At 40.8% G+C, this 22498-nt stretch overlaps 1 protein-coding gene across 1 annotated transcript; it reads left to right on the forward strand.

Moving 5' to 3' along the window:
- Positions 1 to 1654: 1654 nt before the first annotated feature.
- LOC147689899 (uncharacterized) lies at positions 1655 to 22281 on the forward strand. The gene is made up of 4 exons (XM_086937390.1): positions 1655 to 1676; positions 2991 to 3045; positions 5481 to 5497; positions 21312 to 22281. Exons 2-4 carry the CDS (start codon positions 3036 to 3038, stop codon positions 22020 to 22022), a joined length of 738 nt encoding a protein of 245 aa, XP_086793516.1. The 5' UTR covers positions 1655 to 1676; positions 2991 to 3035; the 3' UTR covers positions 22023 to 22281.
- Positions 22282 to 22498: the final 217 nt, after the last annotated feature.

The following is a 22498-nucleotide window of genomic DNA, read 5'->3' on the forward strand; positions in this document are numbered from 1 at the left end:
CACGTGATGTAGAAAAGAATACCATCATGTACATACAATAAAAAGAACAGATTCCAAAGTACGTGAGACTCTTCAAAAATACGACACAGAAATTCGTGCACGCTCAGTATAAAAAAAAAGAGGACTAGGAGTGCTCTGTGACACAGAAGGAAATATTAGGATCAACAAAGGAAGATCAATAAGAATACAGGCTTGGGAGGGCCTTGTGACGCAGAAAAAAAAATGCCATCATGCACGCACAATTAATAATGGAGGCCTGAATATGTGGCGTAGTACAAAAATACGACACAGAAATGTATGCACTCACATTTTATAAAAAATTAGAGGTGTCTAGGATCTTGTGACTTATAAAGAAATGTTGCAATTATGTAATCACACTTTGAAACCGTTGAGGGGTAGGAGGGTCACGTGATGTAGAAAAGAATACCATAATGTACATACAATAAAAAGAACAGATTCCAAAGCACGTGAGACTCTTCAAAAATACGACACAGAAATTCATGCATCTAAGTTTATAAAAAAAAGAGGAGTGGGAGTGCTCCGTGACACAGAAGGAAACATTAGGATCAACAAAGGAAGATCAATAAGAATACAGGCCCGGGAGGGCCTCGTGACGCAGAAAAAATCAGTTATACAATCAATTTTCTTTTAAAAACTTCCATTTAGACACTTATTTACCCATTTATTGTTCCATCGACCTTTAGATATACATATATAAAAAATATGTATTTTTCAGAAAGACACACATTAACTGGATGATGTCATCAGTGATGTCATTTGAGATGTGATCAGTGATGTCATGAGTGATGTCACTGACCATGTCATGAGTGATGTAATATGTAACGTCATCAGCAGTGCATTGTGGGCGCGCGAGTTATTGTTAGCTGAACTAACTTTAACGGAGGAATTTCAATGGTTTTGTATGAAAGAAATGTCCAGCTAACTATATCATGGATGAAACCTATGGTTTTTTCAGTGAATTTCTAAGGTTTTTTAAATGCTAATTCCTAACTATAACGTTGCTGAAACCTATGTTTTTTTCAGTGAAGAGATATATATATATATATACTTTTGTCTCTAATGTGTGTTGGATTCATACACAATCAATATATTGAGTCAATGAACAGGAATTTGTAGATGACTAGAGAAAGAGAATGAGGCAGTGATTAGCTGGTTCATTCTTCTCTTTTAACAATTGCTCAGCTCTTTTACAAAAATACCACTGAGGGAGTGGCATTAATTTTCTGACTTAATAATACTGTGGAGAGCACTGACGATTCACGCAGCATTTTTCAATAAAAGAGCACTGACACAGACGAGGCAGGGTCACGACCTTGAAAGTCTGCAGCTGGTGATGCCTTCCTCTGGTTTATTGCATGGGTGGCAGGGAGCTCCCGCACTAGGATCTGCTCTCTGTGCATAGTCCAGGCCCAGATCCATAAAAATGTACATAATTATTACAATTAAAAATAATCACAATTTATCTTGTTGCACTAACCCAGCCATTAATATCTGGCAGACTGATGTGCTGTGCCACCACCTGACTGCATTAAATGATTCAGACTGCCTTGTTAGGGCGGGGTCTTGCACAAGGGGCGCACAGCAGCAGCCAGCTGTGTATATAAATACCAAACTCTCGGCAAAGCTTTCAGATTCTTGACTGACCATCCATTCAGGTAAGAGATGAGCTCTGGAAATGTGGTTTGTGTTGGTGGAACTCTGTGTTGTGGGTGCATGTTTCAATGTTTTGATTTAATTGCACATATATAGATAAATTGCATCATGTAAGCGTCAGTAGTACGTGTTAGCATGTTTTCGATATATTTATCTCTGCAATCAAAATTTTTTAAGCTGATTTTTTACTCTAGAACATTGTGTGTATACTAAAAGAAAAGGTATGTCGCTGGAGTAAGTAGACAACTCCATATGTTTCATGAAAAAAAAATTCGTGGGGACAGAAGGAAAAGCACGAATGTGACTGCTGACACAACCCTGCTGTGAGAATAACCTTCTCAGGTCCTCTTTAAGTTTCAATTACTTTCATAGGCATTTTTGTAGTTATATAAATTTATAAACAGATGCAGTCAGATTTCTGCCACAGTAATTAATTATAAAAATATTGCCATTCCTTTAATACAATATTTTCACCTAGCCACTAGAGTCTGGAGTTCTCGGTCCAATGTCGTTGCATCTTGTCCTCTATCAATCTAAGGGCTTCATCTCCTCTGACATGCTCCATCACTGCAGCCCTTTGCCAAAAATCGAAGTACTGATCCCCACAATTTCCGAAATTGTCTTTCCTTGTTCTCCATCTCAGCTAACTTCTCCATACTCAGGAGAGCTTCTGTCCTTTGTAGCATGAAGGACATTATCTTCTTACCATTCATCCAATGTAGTGGGTAGATGGTTTCTGAGCGGGATCCTAGTGACATCACCAACGCACAATGGTTGTTTGGAGCCCAGTAAATGTAAAAGTAGTTCGGGGCTTGTAGCGAGATAAAGGAAGACAAGATGTGAGATAGAGGTTCACATAATCTGATTAAGATCCTTTAGTGGAATATAAATTCAGGTGTTCTGATTTCTGAGCCTGAAATGTAGCCTCTAAACTGAATTTCCTCTGCTCATTTATGCAAATATCAATAATTAATCTGAGGTAATACATGCTACCTAAGCATTAAACAGGAAAGGGAAATACATGCTACCTAAGCATTAAACAGGAAAGGGAAATTCCGCTATCGTGTTTTCGGCTCTAAAAATAATCAAATGTAAATAGGTTGACATCATTTAAATCTTACCCGATGTATACTTCTTTGCTGCTGGGTGAGTGTGTGTTCAAAACTGCTGTCAGGAATTTGGAATACAAATAAGAACACAACCATTGTCCTGCCTCTAGGGCTACGTTATTACTGATTAATGGATCATCACAGTTCAAAGATTACGTTTCCTGCTCCTTATTTTATTTTCTCTGATAGACTTTTGTTTCTTCACAGACCTTTGTTTTTCTTTGGTGACTTCAGACCACAACCTCCCGAGCCATGGACCACTGTAAGTGAATATTGCTCTTAATTTCTTCCTGTCATGACAATCTCAACCTCTATGTTCTTTGAAGATATTAAAAGTTTATTGGCAATTTAAATAAATAATATTAGCACATATTAGTGACACCATAATAAACGAATGCAAATAGATACATTAAAAAAAGTGTTCAAAATATTCTCAGATTATATATTTAGTAAGCATTGTACAATGAAAATCCAGCAATAATGTAACTATATTTGATTATTCTGCAATTCAATCGTAGATACAGGGTAGTAGTGCAGGGTTAGTTGGAAGTGTGTTCAGGCAGTATCAGTCATTTATCAGTCATTTATGCGGATGAGTTTTCAGTGTATGAGGGCTATAGTTCAATATCCTGATTTTTGCTGTTATTGTGAAGCGAGTTGCCTGGACGTTAGGTTTACTTTTAAATTGTTGCAGATTTTAAAGACAGATTATACAAAATAGCAGCACAATCAAAGAATCGATCATTGATCATTGATCTTCTAGCCAAACTGTGCAAAACACCAATGAGTGTTCAATACGATCAATTATATCCATTGATACCACAAATGCCAGTGCCAAAGTTGCTGAAGTAGTCCACAAATTGTCAGGAGAGTGGATTGGACTGGTCAGACTCTTTCTAGCCAGTAGGGTTTAGTTCTGGTGCCCCATGAATCATGATCTCCCACACAGAAAGCGTATCTGATTCAATGACAAAGCATCTGCCCTCGAGCCCTATTCCTCTAAATGCCTATGGAGTATCCTTCCCCGGGACTCGTTAGGGCTAAGAAACAGTATTTGCAGGTACCTCACTAATAAACTGCTCATGCCTGTATAATGTCTGATGGTAGCACACTACCTGAAAGGACCAGAGACAGCACACGGTGTGCAGCTACCTTTTGAAGTCACAACACTCTCAGCAACAAACAGACGGGGGAATATGACCGCAATCCAGTGCCATCTTCATCAGCTTCCCATACACAAAGGCAGTCTACCACATGAACCATATATATCACAAGTAAATGCATCACAGGAAGTAAACAAAGCATTTTACTTTTTTTTATTAAAGTGCAAAAAGTGGCAACTCACAGGAAAGATATATTGGCTTTTATCAACCACTTGTTAATAGATTTCATAGAATGGAGAGTGCTTTACCCTATTCGTGTCATGGACAGTTCGTCTTGATTCAGAAAAAAACATCTCACAATCCATAGTGAAGGATGAAATAGGATGTTTGATGCTCAAAACATTTTCTCAAACTTCATAAAACAGATAGTAGCAAGCAAAATTGGTTAATTGGCTATACTGCCATATCCTTCCAGCACATACAGTGAAATACAAAAATATTCATGGGATGCCATTTCACATCCTTGCCTAATGCAGCTGTGTCTCGTAGCTTTATTTATTTAGGTGTGTTTACTAAGTACAACCATCACACTGCTGGAGGCTCTTGAAGTCGTCTTTTTGAATTTCCAAAGGTTGCCCAATCATGTACATGTGTAATCCAGCAGTGTTTAGTATCCATGGCATCTGGCAAATCTGACATGGATTAGGCTTCATGTTAAAGGTCCTTGGTTTAAACACATGGTTCTCCCAGACTCACACGCTCTATCAGCAATTGTCTACAATTTAGTTTGTGCTAAACATCGATGAACATTTTCTTGACAATTGCGTACAGCTTGTCTTTACTTGTTGAAATACTTTAAACCAAGATCCGATCCCAGCTGCTCATATTTTTTGTCTGAGTGTTTTGTTAAAGGAAGGTGGCAGGAGAAAACTCTATTCTAAGACAAAAACTCTAGAGGTTTTATTATCTGGTAGGGCGATGTTCCATATTTCTATCCACTTTTTTATGCCTACAACTTAGCCACCCTTTCTTACCAACTCCCACGGTGTTCCTGCTGTCTGGATTTAATTCTATGCATTTCAGAAAGAAAGAAAAATGTTTTAAGGGGGAAAAAGTAATGTAAATGACCTGATTACAAAAACTATTTCACTAGAAATGTATATTTATTCATGGAATACTGCAAATTAGGATGTACTGCCACTTCTGAAAATGCTTCTGCGGTTGTTGATAACTAGGGGAGGAGGTCTGTGTGTCCCTTTGGCATGTCACAGGATGAGGATATGTAAATGAGGCCCACATTCACAAAGTCCTAGCGTTATGCCTGGTGTAAAAAGAAAGCTACTCAGCACACTTTATATATTTTATTTTCCACGTGTCGTTGAATCCCTACTCCCTAAGTATAATCCTTTCTTCAATAAAAGAAATGATTAGTTCTCTAGAAAAACTTCAGTATCTTCACCAAACAGAGGTTGCACTGACCAATTGCAGAAGAAACCCTGCATTATGTAAACATGTTGCACAACTGGCAATTTTGTTCAAATACAACATCAATTCAAATATTAATTCAATCCAACATTGTCTTTTTAATTTGCAGCACAAAAGCAGAGGCAGGTAAGACATTGTACAGTTTACTTTCTAAGATGGTTCAAATTTGGTGGCAGAAGTTAACTTTCTAATATGGAAACTTCAACAGATTCAAAGGGTGTTATTTACCTTCATTCTTCAGTGTGTAAAATTATCCAAAAGGAAAGTAGATTTTAACACAACTTCCGACTTAGGAATTTCACTCAAGTGTGTCTGCATCCCCTGAAATCATGGAGTGGAGATAACTAATACTGAATTTACAAGCGTACTGTTCTACTAGTACTTTTCCATACTAGGTGGAGCACTCGGCCACCAGGGCATAGATCTCCCTAAGCAAAGGATAGCAAAAATTATTAAAGTTTTTTTTAAAACAAAATACAAACGTAAAATAATTAAAAAAATATTTAGAACCAAATAAAATACAATGTTACAGCACATTAGCGCATCAACAGAAATGTTTATTAAATAATTCAAGTATATAATTTATTTTATAATATTCGTATTTTAACAAAATATCAAACGCACTTAAATTGCATTTTAATTTTTTAACGCTTAATTATTTATTTAATTGAAAAGTCGAAATATTTAATTATTTTGACATTATTTCCCATGGGTCGTTATTTTAAGTCATACCCTCCACTAGTTTCTGTGAACAATAATGGCCTTACTCTTTTGTGGGTGGGTATTTGTATTAGCATGGATCTGAATAAATTGCTCTTTGCTTTTTCCTAAACCCCTTCCATTGAGGAGCAGATATTCCCCATTTACCAACCACTCCTCATTGCCCATCCCACATTATCTCCATAATAATATACTTATGTGTTCAGAGATCTCTGTCATTTTGAAAAAAATCAGAGAGGCAGAAGCACAGGTCTCGTAGCGTAGGAAGTGTATGCAAGTTACATTCTGTAGCACCTGAGTAGTACCTCTAATGCTACCACACATACTACAAAATTAAGTGGCTATAACGATCTGAAACTGGGTAGTCACCATAAATGGACACTGGAAGATCACCACACCCAGAATAATATTCTGTAAAATGTTTGCAAAAGTGTTTGCCACAGTGGTTGCTGGTAAAAATATTTAAGTAAAATGCATGCGGTGTTCAATACTGTAAAAGCTATCAGAACCAAATCCATCAGGTCTTTCTAAATATTTTGCTTGCTGTGTCTTAATATAGCATTTCAACTCATTATGAAATTTGCCAAATACCAGTTATTTTTAGTCACATCGAGCAAAACCCCAAAACACAGATACAACATTCACGTATTCAGTTTAGCATTGCTGCAAACTAACCGAAAAATCAGTGGAGTTCGCTCTCTTTTACAACTGGAAATGTTGTTAATTCTGTTGACTCTATGTGTCCCTGACACAAAAAATCTACCTTACACATTTATTAAAGACTTGTAAGACTTGGCCTGGGGCAACCGGCGTATATATGGCAGTTGATGTACAAGAATTCAATCCTCTTGATAACGCCAACAGAACTATCCACAATGTCATGCAAAGTCAAATTAAGTTGTATTTCTCAGTTTAATCACTCAACTCACTGCGAATAATATCACACATTTAAGCATTAATATTATTTTGGAAATGCGCAAATGCACTAATTTCATCCCTCAATATCAGTTTGTTAGGTTTTGCAAATGGATACATTTTGCTGTCAACTATTAGATGTTCATCTTTTGGTAAATAACTAAAATGTTTTTTGCTCAAACCATAGTATGCCATTTTCTTACAATACAGGCATTATGCCTTCAAATGCAAAGTTTTTGTTTGTTCTTTAAATAAATGCAATTTCATTCATCAGTTTAAAATGTTTCTGAAAATAATGTATTTCATAATCATATATCAACTTGTAATTTTTAGTCAATAAGCTAATTTTTCTTCATATATCTACTATTTTCTGAACATACCCTGGTCTTACCCGCAATTACAATTTCTCATATGTCACTCCATCCATCACTTCCTCCACCCAATAAAAAAACTTGATATAATCTTACAATATCCCCATTATAAATAAACACCAGCTCTTCATTGTATGTCCATGCCTTCAAACATGCAAATACACTTGTGAATTTAGGTTATATTGATTGTATCCCAGTGTGCATGAGGGGGAGGAGTGGAGGAGAGCCCTTCTGTCTCTGAAACTCAGCAGTGGGAATACAGTAGAGCAATCAGCGACCACCTCCTTCCTTCTTTATTTCTGGTGAATTCCAATAGAGGAGATGTCCCAGCTTAGAATTTATGTTTCAAGTAACAGCATTTTTTTACACTTCAACTACAACAGGATCATCATGGACATAAAGACTACAAACAACCCACTAGGTATAAGGCATTATACCCCTTAGACCTAGACTAATACTACTACTAGAACAGGTGAAACAGGACTAAGATATGATGCTGGAAATCGTATTTGTCTCTACTGTTGTGGGTGGAGTTTGAAACACCAATAGAGCTCTACATCTCAATAACCTGGTTAAAATTTCAAAGCACTCAGTCTATGGAGACAGGATTTACCATGTTACAAGCGCCCTTAAATGGTATGATAGGGCAACCACACTGGGTGAGCTGTTAAATATCCTCTTGCTGATGATAGTTTGGTATATTGCTGTATCATGCACAAGCTCTGGTTACATACAGTAATGTTAAAAACGATTGAATGACCACTGTCATTAATTTCAGTGAAATACTTTTTGTAAGAAATTAGTTCAATATGATATGGGATGGTCAAGGCCCAAAGAATTATCAGTGATGTGATTTTTCTAGTGGGAATTAATGTCCCTCCAATACCAACATTTCTTAGCCCTCTGCTGAAGAATCTGTCAACTCCACCCTCCTCCCAGTACAAATATGTTATGAGAGCCCAATGTACCATAAATACAATATTGGGCATCAAGGGTTTTATAGAGCACCGACAGATCTACCTCCCTGTGACCATAAATAAACATGGTTAAACTGTTGGGTGGATAAGTGGTTGACCACTGAGAATCTATAAAAGACCCCGTGCGTTGAATATTGTGGGGCGTTTGGTGGCTCCTGCCTCCAGCCTCTTTATCTTAATGCATATGTAGTTTAGCACTGCATTCTGAGAATCTGATTATTCTGTCTGACAGTTTCATTTTCTCTACCACCCACAACACATAACAAAGGGGTAAATAGGCTGGATATAGCCAGATGAGAAGGTCCTTTAGGTCCTTACAAAAGCCCTGACTTCTAAGATGAGATAAAGGAGTTGTCCTCATTCACTGTTTCCTCCATCTATGTCTTTAATTGTGTATATGTGGGGATGAAGATAGAATAGGACAAATTTAAATCATAGTGACCCATCTTGCTACAAAAAACTACTCACACTGTGAGAGCTATGGATGAGCCCACCTAGCAAAAGACTTGCTGGCAAAGAAGCATCTCTATCATGAATCAATCAGAAATTGATGTTTTGACTAAAGAGCCCCCTTAGTATTGTTCACATATTTTCCTACATCGTAGCCTTTGCAGCTAAACGCCCGGTGTACCAGCGACTGAAAAGTAAGGTCCCTGCCCTTTTTTTTTAATATGAGAGGAATTTTCAAACACCATTATGTACTTTATTTGCCAATAAGAATATGTCTAGCAAAACACCACATAAGCCCATACTGTACAGCCCCTAGTTGCCAAGCCTCCATATCCATCAGCCTTTATTGCTCATCCCCGATTAAACAGTGTTCCCATTACTCTGTTAGTCAATAGTTCGCTACTTCAACAGCCAGTATTGCTCATGCTGATCATCCAGTTTGCTCAGCCAACATCAACCTCATTTGCTTTTGCACCATACCCAATCATTCTTGCCCCTCAAGAGCCAGTGCTGTGCAGCCATTATCAAGTCGTTATTGTTCATCCACTAATTAAGGCTGGTTTTGTGCATCCACCATCAGGCAGTGTTGCCAATACTACATCTGCCAGAATTGCAATATTCCAGCTTACATTGCTCATCCCCCCCATCAGCCAGTATTGCTCAGCACCATCCACCAACATGTCCAGTGCTTCAGCCAGTATTGTTCACCCTGCCTGTCAGTATTGCTCATTCACCATCCGCAAGTATTGCCAATGCTACAGCTATTGTTGCTCATCCCTATCAGCTAGTATTACATGACTACCATTCTCAAGTATTGGCAATATGCCATCCAGTGTTGTCCTTCCCCCATCAGCCAGTATTTCTCAGTCACTGTTATTTGTACTAAAGAGCCCACTTAGTATTGTTAACATATTTTCCTACATCGTAGTCTTTGCAGCTAAACGCCCAGTGTACCAGAGACAGGAAAATAACATTCCAGCCCTTTGCTTAATGTGAGAGGAATTTCCGGACAGCATTATGTAGCTGATTTGCCAATAAGGATATTTAAGCAAAACGCGACATCAGCCTATACTGTGCAGCCCCTAGTTGCCAATCCTCCTTATCATCAGCCTTAATTGCTCATCCCTGATTAAACAGTGTTCCCATTACTCCATTAGTCAATAGTGCGCTAATTCAATATCTAGCAATGCTCATGGTCATCAGCCATTTTTGCTCAGCGAACCTCAACCTGTATTACTTTTCCACCCTTAATAGCAAGTGCTGTGCATCCATCATCATTTAACATTGGTCATCAGTCAGTATTGTCAATGCTCAAACATCTATTTTTACTATAGTCCATCAGCTAGTGTTGCCAGTACCTATCAGTGGTTATTGTTCATCCACTAGTCAAGACTAGCCTTCTGCATCCACCATCAGGCAGTGTTGCCAATACTACAGCTGCCAGAATTGCAATATTCCAGCTAGTATTGCTCATTCCCTCATCAGAAAGTATTGCTCTTCTACCAGCCACCAACATTCCTAGTGCTTCAGTCAGCATTCCTCATCCCATCCACCAGTATTGCTCATTCACCATCCGCAAGTATTGCCAATGTTTAAGCCATTGTTGCTCATCCCCATGAGCCAGTATTACATGACTACCATCCACTAGTATTGACATTACGCCATCCAGTATTGTTCTTGCCCCATCAGCCAGTATTGCTCAGTCACTATCCATACATATTTCCAGTACTCCAGCCAGTATTACTCATCTCCCATACAACCCAGTCTTGCCAATTGGCAACCCAGTATTGTTCATCCCTATCAGCAAGTATTGCTCACCCACCATATCAGCATATTGCCAGTACTTCAGCCAGTGTTGCTCATCTCCTAATACCCTCTATTGCTTATTCCCCAAGCACAAGTAATGATTTTCCCAAATGAGCTAGTATTGCTCATCCCACATCAACGATGTCTATGATTCTGAAAAAAACAGAAAATGCAGTAGTGTAGAGTGGAGTGGTGTATATTGTAATAGCGTTAATTATGGCATAGACTAGAGTGGCATAGAGAGGAATACACTACAGTAAAGTGGAGTGGTGTGGCATGGAGTGGAGTGGCACACAGCATAGTAGCGTATTGTAAAGTGGCATACAGTGGAGTGCCAGAGAATGAAGTGGCGTACCCTGGCATAGAGAATAGCGGAGTGGCATACAGTGGCGTGGTGTAATTGGAGTGGCAAATAATTTGATATGTATCAATCTAGGCAACAGAACGTAATAAGTGGTCGAAATGAACTGAGCTAAAACATAGGTTGTTTGTAAAAAAGGGGTAGTTCAATTTTATTCATAAATTCTTTTTAAAAAACACATTAAAATAATAATACATATTCACAAATTGTATGCGACATAATAAATCAACAATACACAGCAACACTTTAAGAGAGAAGGACAAATAATCCAACAAATGAAGGTTATATAAAATGAACACAATTTTTAAGAGAGAAAGGTGTGGCTAAAATAATCTCTACGCGCGTTTCGGCGAACCAGCGCCTTCTTCTGGAGCAGCCACGATAGTATTTAAAAAACACGGAGTATATTAATGCTATTTGATGTTCTCAATCTGGATTATCTGTATAATGACTTTCTTTTCTTTGGTTAGGTGACGAAGATATTCTAGACCCTATTTTAGTTAAGGTTTGCAGATAGATATTCCATAGTCACACGATGTAATTTGTTTGTCTTGATTGTTGATTTTTGAATTTCTATATTTCCTTAAGTGAGGAGTGGGATTTCAGTTAGACCCGCCTGCCGGAGTTAAAATTTATGGCCACGATAATGAATATTTTTGTGGATCCCAAAAGATATAGTCCTCCTGATGTGGAGATAACAATGGAAGGAGCATAGAACCCCCGTGTCCCGCCGCCGGAATCTCTGAGCCCTGTTGATATCTATTGGACAGGGAGTTATTTTAAACCACTTTGAAATCCATCGCTCCTTGAGCACAAGTAAAAAGGCAATCTCGCCATTTGTTATCTCCACATCAGGAGGACTATATCTTTTGGGATCCACAAAAATATTCATTATCGTGGCCATAAATTTTAACTCCGGCAGGCGGGTCTAACTGAAATCCCACTCCTCACTTAAGGAAATATAGAAATTCAAAAATCAACAATCAAGACAAACAAATTACATCGTGTGACTATGGAATATCTATCTGCAAACCTTAACTAAAATAGGGTCTAGAATATCTTCGTCACCTAACCAAAGAAAAGAAAGTCATTATACAGATAATCCAGATTGAGAACATCAAATAGCATTAATATACTCCGTGTTTTTTAAATACTATCGTGGCTGCTCCAGAAGAAGGCGCTGGTTCGCCGAAACGCGCGTAGAGATTATTTTAGCCACACCTTTCTCTCTTAAAAATTGTGTTCATTTTATATAACCTTCATTTGTTGGATTATTTGTCCTTCTCTCTTAAAGTGTTGCTGTGTATTGTTGATTTATTATGTCGCATACAATTTGTGAATATGTATTATTATTTTAATGTGTTTTTTAAAAAGAATTTATGAATAAAATTGAACTACCCCTTTTTTACAAACAACCTATGTTTTAGCTCAGTTCATTTCGACCACTTATTACGTTCTGTTGCCTAGATTGATACATATCAAATTATTTGCTTTTCCCTGGTCTAGGAACTTCATTTCCATGTACTCAGGTGGTCCTTGATAAATATTTACACGTAATTGGAGTGGCATACAGTGGAATAACGTAGTCTAGTGTTAGAGACAGGAGCAGCGTACAATGTGGGGCAGAGTGGTGTGTTCTGAACTGGAGTGGCGTTAAGTGTAGTAGAAAACAGTGGAGTGCCAAAGTGGATTTGCGTAGAGTGGAGTGGCATTCATTGAAATACTGTAGAGTGGCATACAGTGTAGTGGCATAGAGTGGAGTGGTGTACAGTGGAATAGCATAGATTGGAGTGGCATAGAGTGTAGTTTAGTAGAGTGATATAGAATGGAATGGAGAGGTATAAACTGGAGAGAAGTAGAGTGTAGTAGTGTGCACTAGAGTGTCATATAGTAAAATAGTTTAGGGTGGATTGGAGTACAGTGGAGTGTTATACACTGCAGTAGCGTCCAGTGGACTTGTGTATTTTGTTTTGTTGTAGTGTGGAGTGGCATAGAGTGTAACAGTAGAGAGTGGAGTGGTGTAGAGTGGAGTGTAGTAGAACAGAATAGCATAGGTGAAGTAGCATTTAGTGTAGTGGTGTATAGTGCAGTAATGTAAAGTGGAATATCATACAGTAGAGTGGCTAAGAGTGGAGTTGGGTAGAGTGGAGTGGTGTACACTGGAATACCACTATGAGTAGTTACTTACAATGGAGCAGTGTATAGCGGAGTGGAATAGAGTATAGTCGCGTACAGTGGAATAGCAGACAACAGAGTTGCATTGTTGGATTTAGCCCTTCCTGTACATTCATTGCATGTCCCACAGCTTAACATTGGGTTACTTTATTACTTTTAATAGGCAATACTTTTCAGTTTGGAGCAGATACAAAGGTCGATTTTGGTGTTCAAAGAACTGTAATTGAAGTCCCTTTTTAATGGTAAAGTCAGATTTTTAGTCACATTTCTGAAAATGCCACTTGTAGAAATGGCATGGGGAGCAAAAAAACGATGGATTTAGGCCCAGATCTCTGTACTGGGATGAATGTAAGACATTGTTCTGCATTCTCTCCATCAAATGTTCTTTTTGCATTTGTCACTTGAGTGGGGTGGGTATGCCTAGACGTATGTCCCGTGCTCTCCATGCCTCTGGAGTCAAGTTATCCTGGCTGATCAAGGGTGAAACCCCAAAAACGGTCCTAGGATGCTTGTTTCCGGTCCAGGGAGGACCTGTCCTGGCTTTTCGGGCTGGACTGTTCCCATTGGGCACAGGGTCAAGACTGATTTGCATATGGCTGGGATCAAACTGTTATGGCATGGGAAGCAAATAAACGATGGATTTAGGTCCAGATCTCTGTACTGGGGTGAATGTAAGACATTGTTCTGCTGTCTGTCCATCATAAGTTCTTTTTTCCTTTATCACCCTGAGTGGGTAGGGTATGCCCAGTGGTGTGTCCAGTGCTCTCCATGCCACTAGAGTGAAGCTATCCTGGCTGATGAGGGGTGAAACCCGGAAACGGGTCCTAGGATGCCTGGCAGTTTAGGCTGGACTGTTCCCATTGGGCACAGGGTCAGGACTGATTTGCATATGGCTGGGTTCAAACTGGAATGGCATGCGGAGAAAAAATTATGGATTTAGGCCCAAATGTCTGTACTATGGTGAATGAAAGGGATTGTTCTGAATTCTGTCCAAAAATGCTCTTTTTGCATTTGTCACCCCAAGTGTGACATGTATGCCCAGACATGGGTCCCATGCTCTCCATACCACTAGCGTCAAAATATCCTGGCTGATGAGGGGTGAAACCCTGAAACCGGTCCTAGGATGCTTGTTTCCATTCAAGGGAGGACCTGTTGTGGCAGTTCGGGCTGGACTGTTCCCATTGGGCACAGGGTTAAGACTGATTTGCATATGGCTGGGTTCAAACTGGAATGGCAAGGGGAGAAAACAAACAATGGATTTAGGCACAGATCTCTGTACTGGGGTAAATGTAAGACATTGTTCTGCTTTCTGTCCATCAAGTGGTCTATTTGCATTTGTCCCTCCAAGTGGGACGGGTATGCCCAGACATAGGTCCCTTGCTCTCCATGCCACTGGAGTCAAGCTCTCCTGGCTGAGGAGTGGTGAAACCCCGAAACCAGTCCTAGGATGCTTGCTTCTGGTCAAGGGAGGACCTGTTGTGGCTGTTTGGGCTGGACTTATTGGGTACAGGGTCAAGACTGATTTGCATATGGCTGGGTTCAAACTGGAATGGCATGGGGAGCAAACAAACAATGGATGTAGGCCCTGATCTCTGCACTGGGGTGAATGTAAGACATTGTTCTGCATTCCGTCTATCAAATAACCTTTTTGCATTTGTCACCCAGAGTTGGACAGGTATGCCCAGACGTGGGTCTTGTGTTCTCCATGTCACTGGAGACAAGCTATCCTGGCTGATGATTAGTGAAACCCTGAAACCGGTCCTGGGATGCCTGTTTTCAGTCCAGGAAGGACCTGGCCTGGCAGTTCGGGCTGGACTGTTCCCATTGGGCACAGGGTCAAGACTGATTTGCATATGGCTGAGTTCAAACTGGAATGGCATGGGGAGAAAAAAATGATGGAATTAGGCCTAGATCTCTGTACTGGGGTGAATGTAAGACATTGTTCTGCTTTCTGTCCATCAAATGGTCTTTTTGGATTTGTCACCCTGAATGGGACGGGTATGCCCAGATGTAGGTCCCTTGCTCTCCATGCCACTGGAGTCAAGCTATCCTGACTGATGAGGAGTGAAACCCCAAACCCAGTCCTAGGATGCTTGCTTCCGGTACAGGCAGGACCTGTTGTGGCAGTTCGGGCTGGACTGTTCCCATTGGGCACAGTTTCAAGACTGATTGGCATATGACTGGGTTCAAACTGGAATGGCAAGGGGAGTAAAAAACGATGGATTCAGGCCCAGATCTCTGTACTGGGGTGAATGTAAGACATTGTTCTGCATTCTGTCCATCAAAAGTTTGTTTTGCATGTGTCACCCCGAGTGGGACAATATGCCCAGACATGGGTTCTGTGCTCTCCATGCCACTGCAGTCAATCTATCCTGGCTTATAAGGGGTGAAACCCTGAAACCGGTCCTAGGATGCTTGTTTCCAGTTCAGGGAGGAAGTGGTATGGCAGTTCGGGCCTGACTGTTCCCATTGTGCACAGGGTCAATACTGATTTGAATATGGCTGTTTTCAAACTGGAATGGCATTGGGAGCAAAAAACTATGGATTTAAGCCCAGATCACTGTACTGGGGTGAATGTAAGACATTATTCTGCATTCTGTCCATCAGATGTTCTTTTTGCATTTGTCACTCTGAGTGGGACGGGAATGCCCAGACGTGGGTCCCGTGCTCTCTATGCCACTGCAGTCAAGCTATCCGGGCTGATGAGGGGTGAATCCCCGAAACCGGTCCTAGGATGTTTGTTTCCAGTCGATGGAGGACCTGGCCTGGCAGGATGGGCTGGAATGTTCTCATTGGGCACAGGGTCAAGACTGATTTGCATATGGCTGGGTTAAACATGGCATGGGGAGCAAATAAAACTATGGATTTAGGCCCAGATCTCTGTGCCGGGGTGAATGCAAGACATTGTTCTACATTCTGTCCATCAAATGTTCTTTTTGCATTTGTCACCCTGAGTGGGACAGGTATGCCCAGATGTGGGTCCCATGCTCTCCATGCCACTGGAGTCAAGCTATCCTGGCTGATGAGTTGTAAATCCCTGAAAGTGGTCCAAGGATGCTTGTTTCCAGTCCAGTACACGGCCTGGCAGTTCGGGCTGGACTGTGCCCATTGGGCACAGGGTCAATGCTAAGTTGCATATAGCTGGATTAAAACAGGAATGGCGTGGGGAGCAAAACGATGGATTTAGGCCCAGATCTCTGTACTGTGGTGCATGTAAGACATTGTTCTGCATTCTGTCCATCAAATGTTCTTATTGCACTTTTCGAAAGTTGGCATTTTCTTGTTCTAACCATTTGGTGCCTGCAGCCTGTTCCTGGGTCACATGGCTGCGTGTAGCTGGCATTTGGTCTGTGTGTATCGTTCCCAGATAGTGAGACAAAGGGAAGGTAGATGTTGACAGGATGGGCCACGTTGAGTGGATGAGGGGGAGCTGTCACTTACCATATTTGCACATCACAAAGGCTCTGCCTGAGCAGTCTCACAAAGGGTTAGACACTGATATTCTGTCACCCAGACAAGCTGGTCCCAGGGCAGGGAGGAAGGGGGTGCCAGAAAAAACCTCTAGAAGCTTCCTCTACTTCAAAGGGGGCACCAGGTATAAATTATGGACCCTTAGAAACCAGCTCTTCAGTGCTCATCTATACCTGTGGGAAGCTCAGAGACCTGTGCTGATTTGCAAGAAGGACCGACACTCCTTTATGCTTGCTGCCCAGAGTGAAGGATTGATCCTGGCTCTTAAACCCAAGGCTATCCAGAGTAACTTCAAGGGCTAGTCGCCTGGCCTCCTGACCAGAACCCCATGTACAGGAGGCTTCAAACACCTTGAACCCAGTACCTGAACTCTGCCTACAGTGAGTCCTACCATGTGCTGCAAGCCCAGACCTTATAGGTGGGTCTGAAGGTGCTCTGCCAGCGCAACTATGGTCCCAGCAGAACCAACGCATCGAAGCAGCAGCGTAATACATTGCCAACCAGAAACCCCACATTGGAGATGCTGCACGATGCATCACCTCACCAGACTTTGCATCGTCCCCAGAGTAGGTCTTTGCATCCCAGCCTGCAGCCTCATCAGAACCACCACTGCACAATGCATCATCAATGCATCGCAAGCCCCTTGTGAACAGCATCCTCAACAACGATGCATGACTCGGCATCAGAAGCCCCACAGCTTTTTTGGAACCAGCCAGTGTGCGATGCATCCTCGATGCAGAACTTCGCATCACAGCCCCTCAGAACCGATGCTCCATGACGCATCTCTGACCAGGTCCTCGTAAAGTGGAGGAGCATAGAGTGGAGTGGCATAGAGTGGAGAAGCATACAGTGCAGTGGTGCAGAGTGAAATAACTTTGAGTGTTGTGGCATACAGTGGAGTGATAGAGTGAAGTGCGATATAGTGGCATACCGTAGAGTGCAGTGGCATACAGTAGAGTGGTGTACAGTAGACTAACGTATACTGCAGTAGTGTAGAGTTGAGTGGAGTACATTGGAGTGGCGTAGAGTGGAGTGCTGTAGAGTCAAGTGTTGTAGATCGTTGTATCATGTAATGGAGTGGTGTAGAGTTGAGTGGCGTATATTGACATGGCGTATAGTGGAGTGTCATAGAGAGGAGTGAAAAAGTGTGGAGCGTTGTGTACTAGAATGGAGTAGCAAATAGTGGAGGGGAATATTGTGTAGTGGCGTACACTGCAATATTGCAGATTTGAGTGGCGTAGAGTGTAATAGTGTACAATGAGGTGGTATATAGTGGAGTGGCGTAGAGTGGAGTGTGTTAGAGTGGAGTGCCGGTCAGTGGATTAGCATAGAGTGGAGTGGCATACAGTGAATTCGCATAGAGTGGATTGGCATAAGGTTAGTGACTTACGGTGACATGCATCAACAAAACGCTTTGCGATTCCTTATTAGCGATTTTTAAGGAATCGCAAATAAGGAATCGCAAAACGGGATGCATCAATTTATTCACATAATTTTTGCGATTCGGTAAAAATCGCAATTTTCACTGAATCGCAAATATTATGCAAATTCTAATTTGCGATTTCGCAATTCCCATTGATTCCCATGGGCCAAAAGGCCCATAGGAATCAATAGGAAGGCATTGACATTTTGCGAATTGCAATTAGCGATTCGCAAAATGTTAATGCATTCCATGGGTGCAGGGGGGGGTCCAAAGGACCCCCTCCTGCACCCCTGAAATGTATTTTAAAGTGCATGTTACACACACACATGTCCTAAGGACATGTGTGTCTGTAACATGACAGTGTTTAAAATGCTAATTTGAGCATTTTAATAAATTTTCGCAAATTACCACAGGTTCACCCTGATGGTAATTTGCAACCCCTAATTGAGAATTTGCAATTTAAAAAGGTTTCTTGCATTGCATTTAAGGAATCGCAAAATGCGATTCCTTAAATGCTATTGCAATTTGAGAATTCGCAAATATTTGCAAATTCTTAAATTGCGAGGGCCTTGAACTTTCATGCATTCCATAAGAGGATTTTGCGATCGCAAACGGCCGATTTTTGCGATTTGCACCGTTTGCGATCGCAAAATGCTTTGATGCATGTACCTGATAGAGTGGAGTGGTGTAGAGTCAAATAGCATACAGTAGAGCAGTATACAGTGGAGGGGCATACTTCTTAGTGGTGTACACTGCAGTGCCGTCAAATGGAGTGGTGCATAATGTATTTGCATACAGTGGAGTGGTTTAGAATGGAGTGGCGTAGAGAGGAAGAGTAGAGTGGAGTGTGGTACTTGAAATAGACGCAATGTGAAATTGGGTAAAAAGATGTATTTGTAATGTGCCAGGAATATAGATTATGAGATGTAAATGCAATTTTTGGTAATAAGTGTAAATAGTGAAATGAGTGTTAAAGTTACAATTGTTAGCATACTAAGTAATACATTGTGTCGCATATACTGTGGTACATGCCAATAAGAAGGCATTATTTGATTGGCTAATGACTGTTTTTACAAAACATAAAAGACAGCCATTTAGTTTCAGCACCCTTTTACTGAGTTCTAGGTTAGGGCCTTATATTTAGGTAAGTATTAGGTTTTATAATTGTTCCCACGAATATTTAAATGTACATTTCTCAACAAATTGCCCTGAAGCAGTGAGAGGGCACACAGCACCATTCTGCCCTCCGGCTCTGTATTGCAGTCCGTATTTGCATCCATACATCTTTCAAGCCGATGAGTTTCAGGGCCCTAAGCCTCTTCTTCCTGGGCTGCCAAGAACTCCACAAATGACTCGCATTGACATTGACGACTTTTATTTAAAACAATGCCTCCCTCAAAGGGGCGTGTGCTGAATGCAGCGCATGAAGTCTTGTAATGCGACAATGTTTTTCACCTTTGAGTAAGTTCAATAGTGCAGTTCTAAATCTGGCTCAATTTCTCCTTTAGTAGGGGATAAAGATGAAAGTGCGGGCTTATATGCATTTCGAATGTTGCGCTGGCAGTGTCCCAACAGTTATATATATGTATTTGGTGCAAAATAGATATGTATCACTTGCCTTCTTTAGAAATCTTTTGCATTTTTTTATAATCCATACATTTATAAAATTATAATATACACATGCATGTAATACTCATGATTGCATGTTGTGGGTGACCCCGCCAATTGTAGCTGTGGTCCACTTGCATTCTAGAGGCAAATTAAATTAATCAAAATATATCAGTTTTGTAAGAACAGCCACAGGAAATGGGCTCATGTGATCCCAATGTTCCTTCTGTTTCTGCCACTGCCTTTGTGATCTCTCAAGCCAGGTGGTGCAATGGCAGTGGCAGGGGTCACAAGGAGCAAGCCAGGGGTCGCAACTCCGACCCCTTACAAATCCCAAATAACGTCCATGGCTATTTGCATATGTAATGCATAATGAAAGCAGAAATTGTATGTGTATAGCCATATTTGTGATTCACAAGTAGAGGGTTTAAAGGCATAGAAAATTGTAAGCAGGCAGGTGAGTAAATCTTCTACTAAGAATGAGATGTGGGAAATACAGAGTGGGAATGCCCTCAAAGATTGGGAGCATTTCAAATTGTATTTTGTTGTGGCTATTTACAAGCATTTCCTCAGTTGACTCTAGCCCTGGAAAAAGTCAGCGATTTACAAGAGCAGTAGTAAATCCATCCCAAGATGGGAATAGGAAGAGAGGAATACTTCTACAAACGACTGGGGGTAAGGTGAAGGGGCTTCTCCAAAAGGAGAAATATTTTCACAATGGGCACAAAAAACTTTGCAGACACTTTCATGCAAGACATTTGCCTGTGTGCAACAGAATATAATGTATGTGTATGGATGGGGAACTACTGTCTCATGCTTGTAAATAGGAAATCACAGATATCTTCTACTAGTACTTCTGTGAACCTCCGCCTGTCAAGCCTCACATGTGCACTCCTGGAAACCTAAGTGAATTACCAAAAATGACATGTTTACTGCATCCAGATACATCTCTTTTCTATTATTTCTCCCTTCGGAACCCTTGTGAGCAGAACAGGAGCAGAGTTGAGGACACAGCATTCATAGATGATCTGCTGAGATCTATGTTCCCATATGTGAATTCTGATTTCAGTGACAATGGCAAACATTGTGTCATCAATGGCAACATTTTTGGTGTACTACAAACGGTGAAGTTTGTTTATGGGAAAATGACATTAAAATTCATGAAAAACAAAAAAGCAAAAACGTTCATGTTCGTATTTCATACGCTGCGTGTAGATGTATGAAAATCCAGGGCCAGTACTACATTAAGACAAATAGAGGCAGATGCATTACTGTGCCATCACATGATGCCACATGAGGGGGCCGGACTATAACAAAAGGCCTAAAAAAAATTGCCTTTTTTGCTACAAGAAAGGCAGCTCCAAAGTGAGAAAATATATTTTTGACTTAGGATCTGAGAATCCTTGCACTGGAACTGCTAAAATATACAGAAACGAGGTGATTCATATGAGGCACATATGCTTCTTCTTTACAGTATCGGTATTGTGCATGTCATTGCTTCACTGATCACCTGATAAATATGTTGATTGTGTGTATTGTGCATGTCTTTTGTGGATAGTTCTATTTGTTAATTAAATGGGCTTTACACTAAACAGAATTGATTTGTTTTAGTGAACCATAAACTGACCATCTCTCCATCTTGTTTTCTTTCTTTTCTCACTAGGAAAAAGAAAGTGGAGGAACGTGGGGAGTTCAAAAAGACCTCTATGGGCAAAAGCAAGACCAAGGACATGACAAAGGACAAGACAAGGGTCATGGTCATCAACAAGGACATGGAATCAGTCATGGCAAGGAACATGACCACGGAGTAGCACAGGGACATGGTCAGGGAAAAAGTGAAGGATACGACCAGGGAAAAGACCAGGGATATGGTCATGGAAAAGACCAGGGATATGGTCTTGGAAAAGACCAGTGGAAAGACCAGGGATATGGTCATGGAAAAGACCAGGGATATGGTCATGGAAAAGACCAGGGATATGGTCATGGAAAAGACCAGGGAAACGACCAGTGGAAAGACCAGGGATACGGTCATGAAAAAGACCAGGGATATGGTCATGGAAAAGACCAGGGATATGGTCATGGAAAAGACCAGGGATATGGTCATGGAAAAGACCAGGGAAAAGATCAGGGATATGGTCATGGAAAAGACCAGGGATATGGTCATGGAAAAGACCAGGAAAAAGACCATGGGAAAGACCAAGGATATGGCTGGGGAAAAGCTGAAGAAACACATCTTGGAGGTGGCCTGGGACAAGACCAATGGCAAGGCTATGGAGACAAACTAGGAAAGGGCCAAGCAGAGAACAAGGGAAAGGGACAAGAATATGGAAAAGAAGGAAAGGGTCTTGAAGGGAGCCAAGGACAGGGACATTAAGGAAGGTACCCGTGTACAGACAAGGGACAAAAGCAGGGAAAGTAACTCAGGCAATTTCTAGAAAGGGAACACGACATGGAATCCAGTAAACAAAAGCCGTCATTTATTAAGACATGCTGTACAGCATCTTCATTCAACACAACTCTTCAGTTACACAGCTATAAACTGAGCAACCAAGTTCTATCGCGGTATTAAGATTTGACATTGTTAAAATAGATAGAGTTGCAGTGCATACTTTAAAATAAATTCATGAATCAAATATCACCTGTTCAGTGCATTTTGTGCAAAAAAATTCCTTTTCGTAGATGTGTAAAACCACTCTTTCTAATGTCATGTAGAACATCAGAGAAAAGAATTGCATTGTCAGCACCTGGAACATGTACTTTTTAAGATGGACTTAACTCCCTTTCAATCGGCCTGAGAACTAAGACTCATTGGTGATTTTTATCCACACCGTGGTTGAGTTCATATGGTTG

This window comes from Lissotriton vulgaris, chromosome 9 (genome assembly GCF_964263255.1).
Source record: "Lissotriton vulgaris chromosome 9, aLisVul1.2, whole genome shotgun sequence".
Classification (NCBI taxonomy): Eukaryota; Metazoa; Chordata; class Amphibia; order Caudata; family Salamandridae; genus Lissotriton; species Lissotriton vulgaris.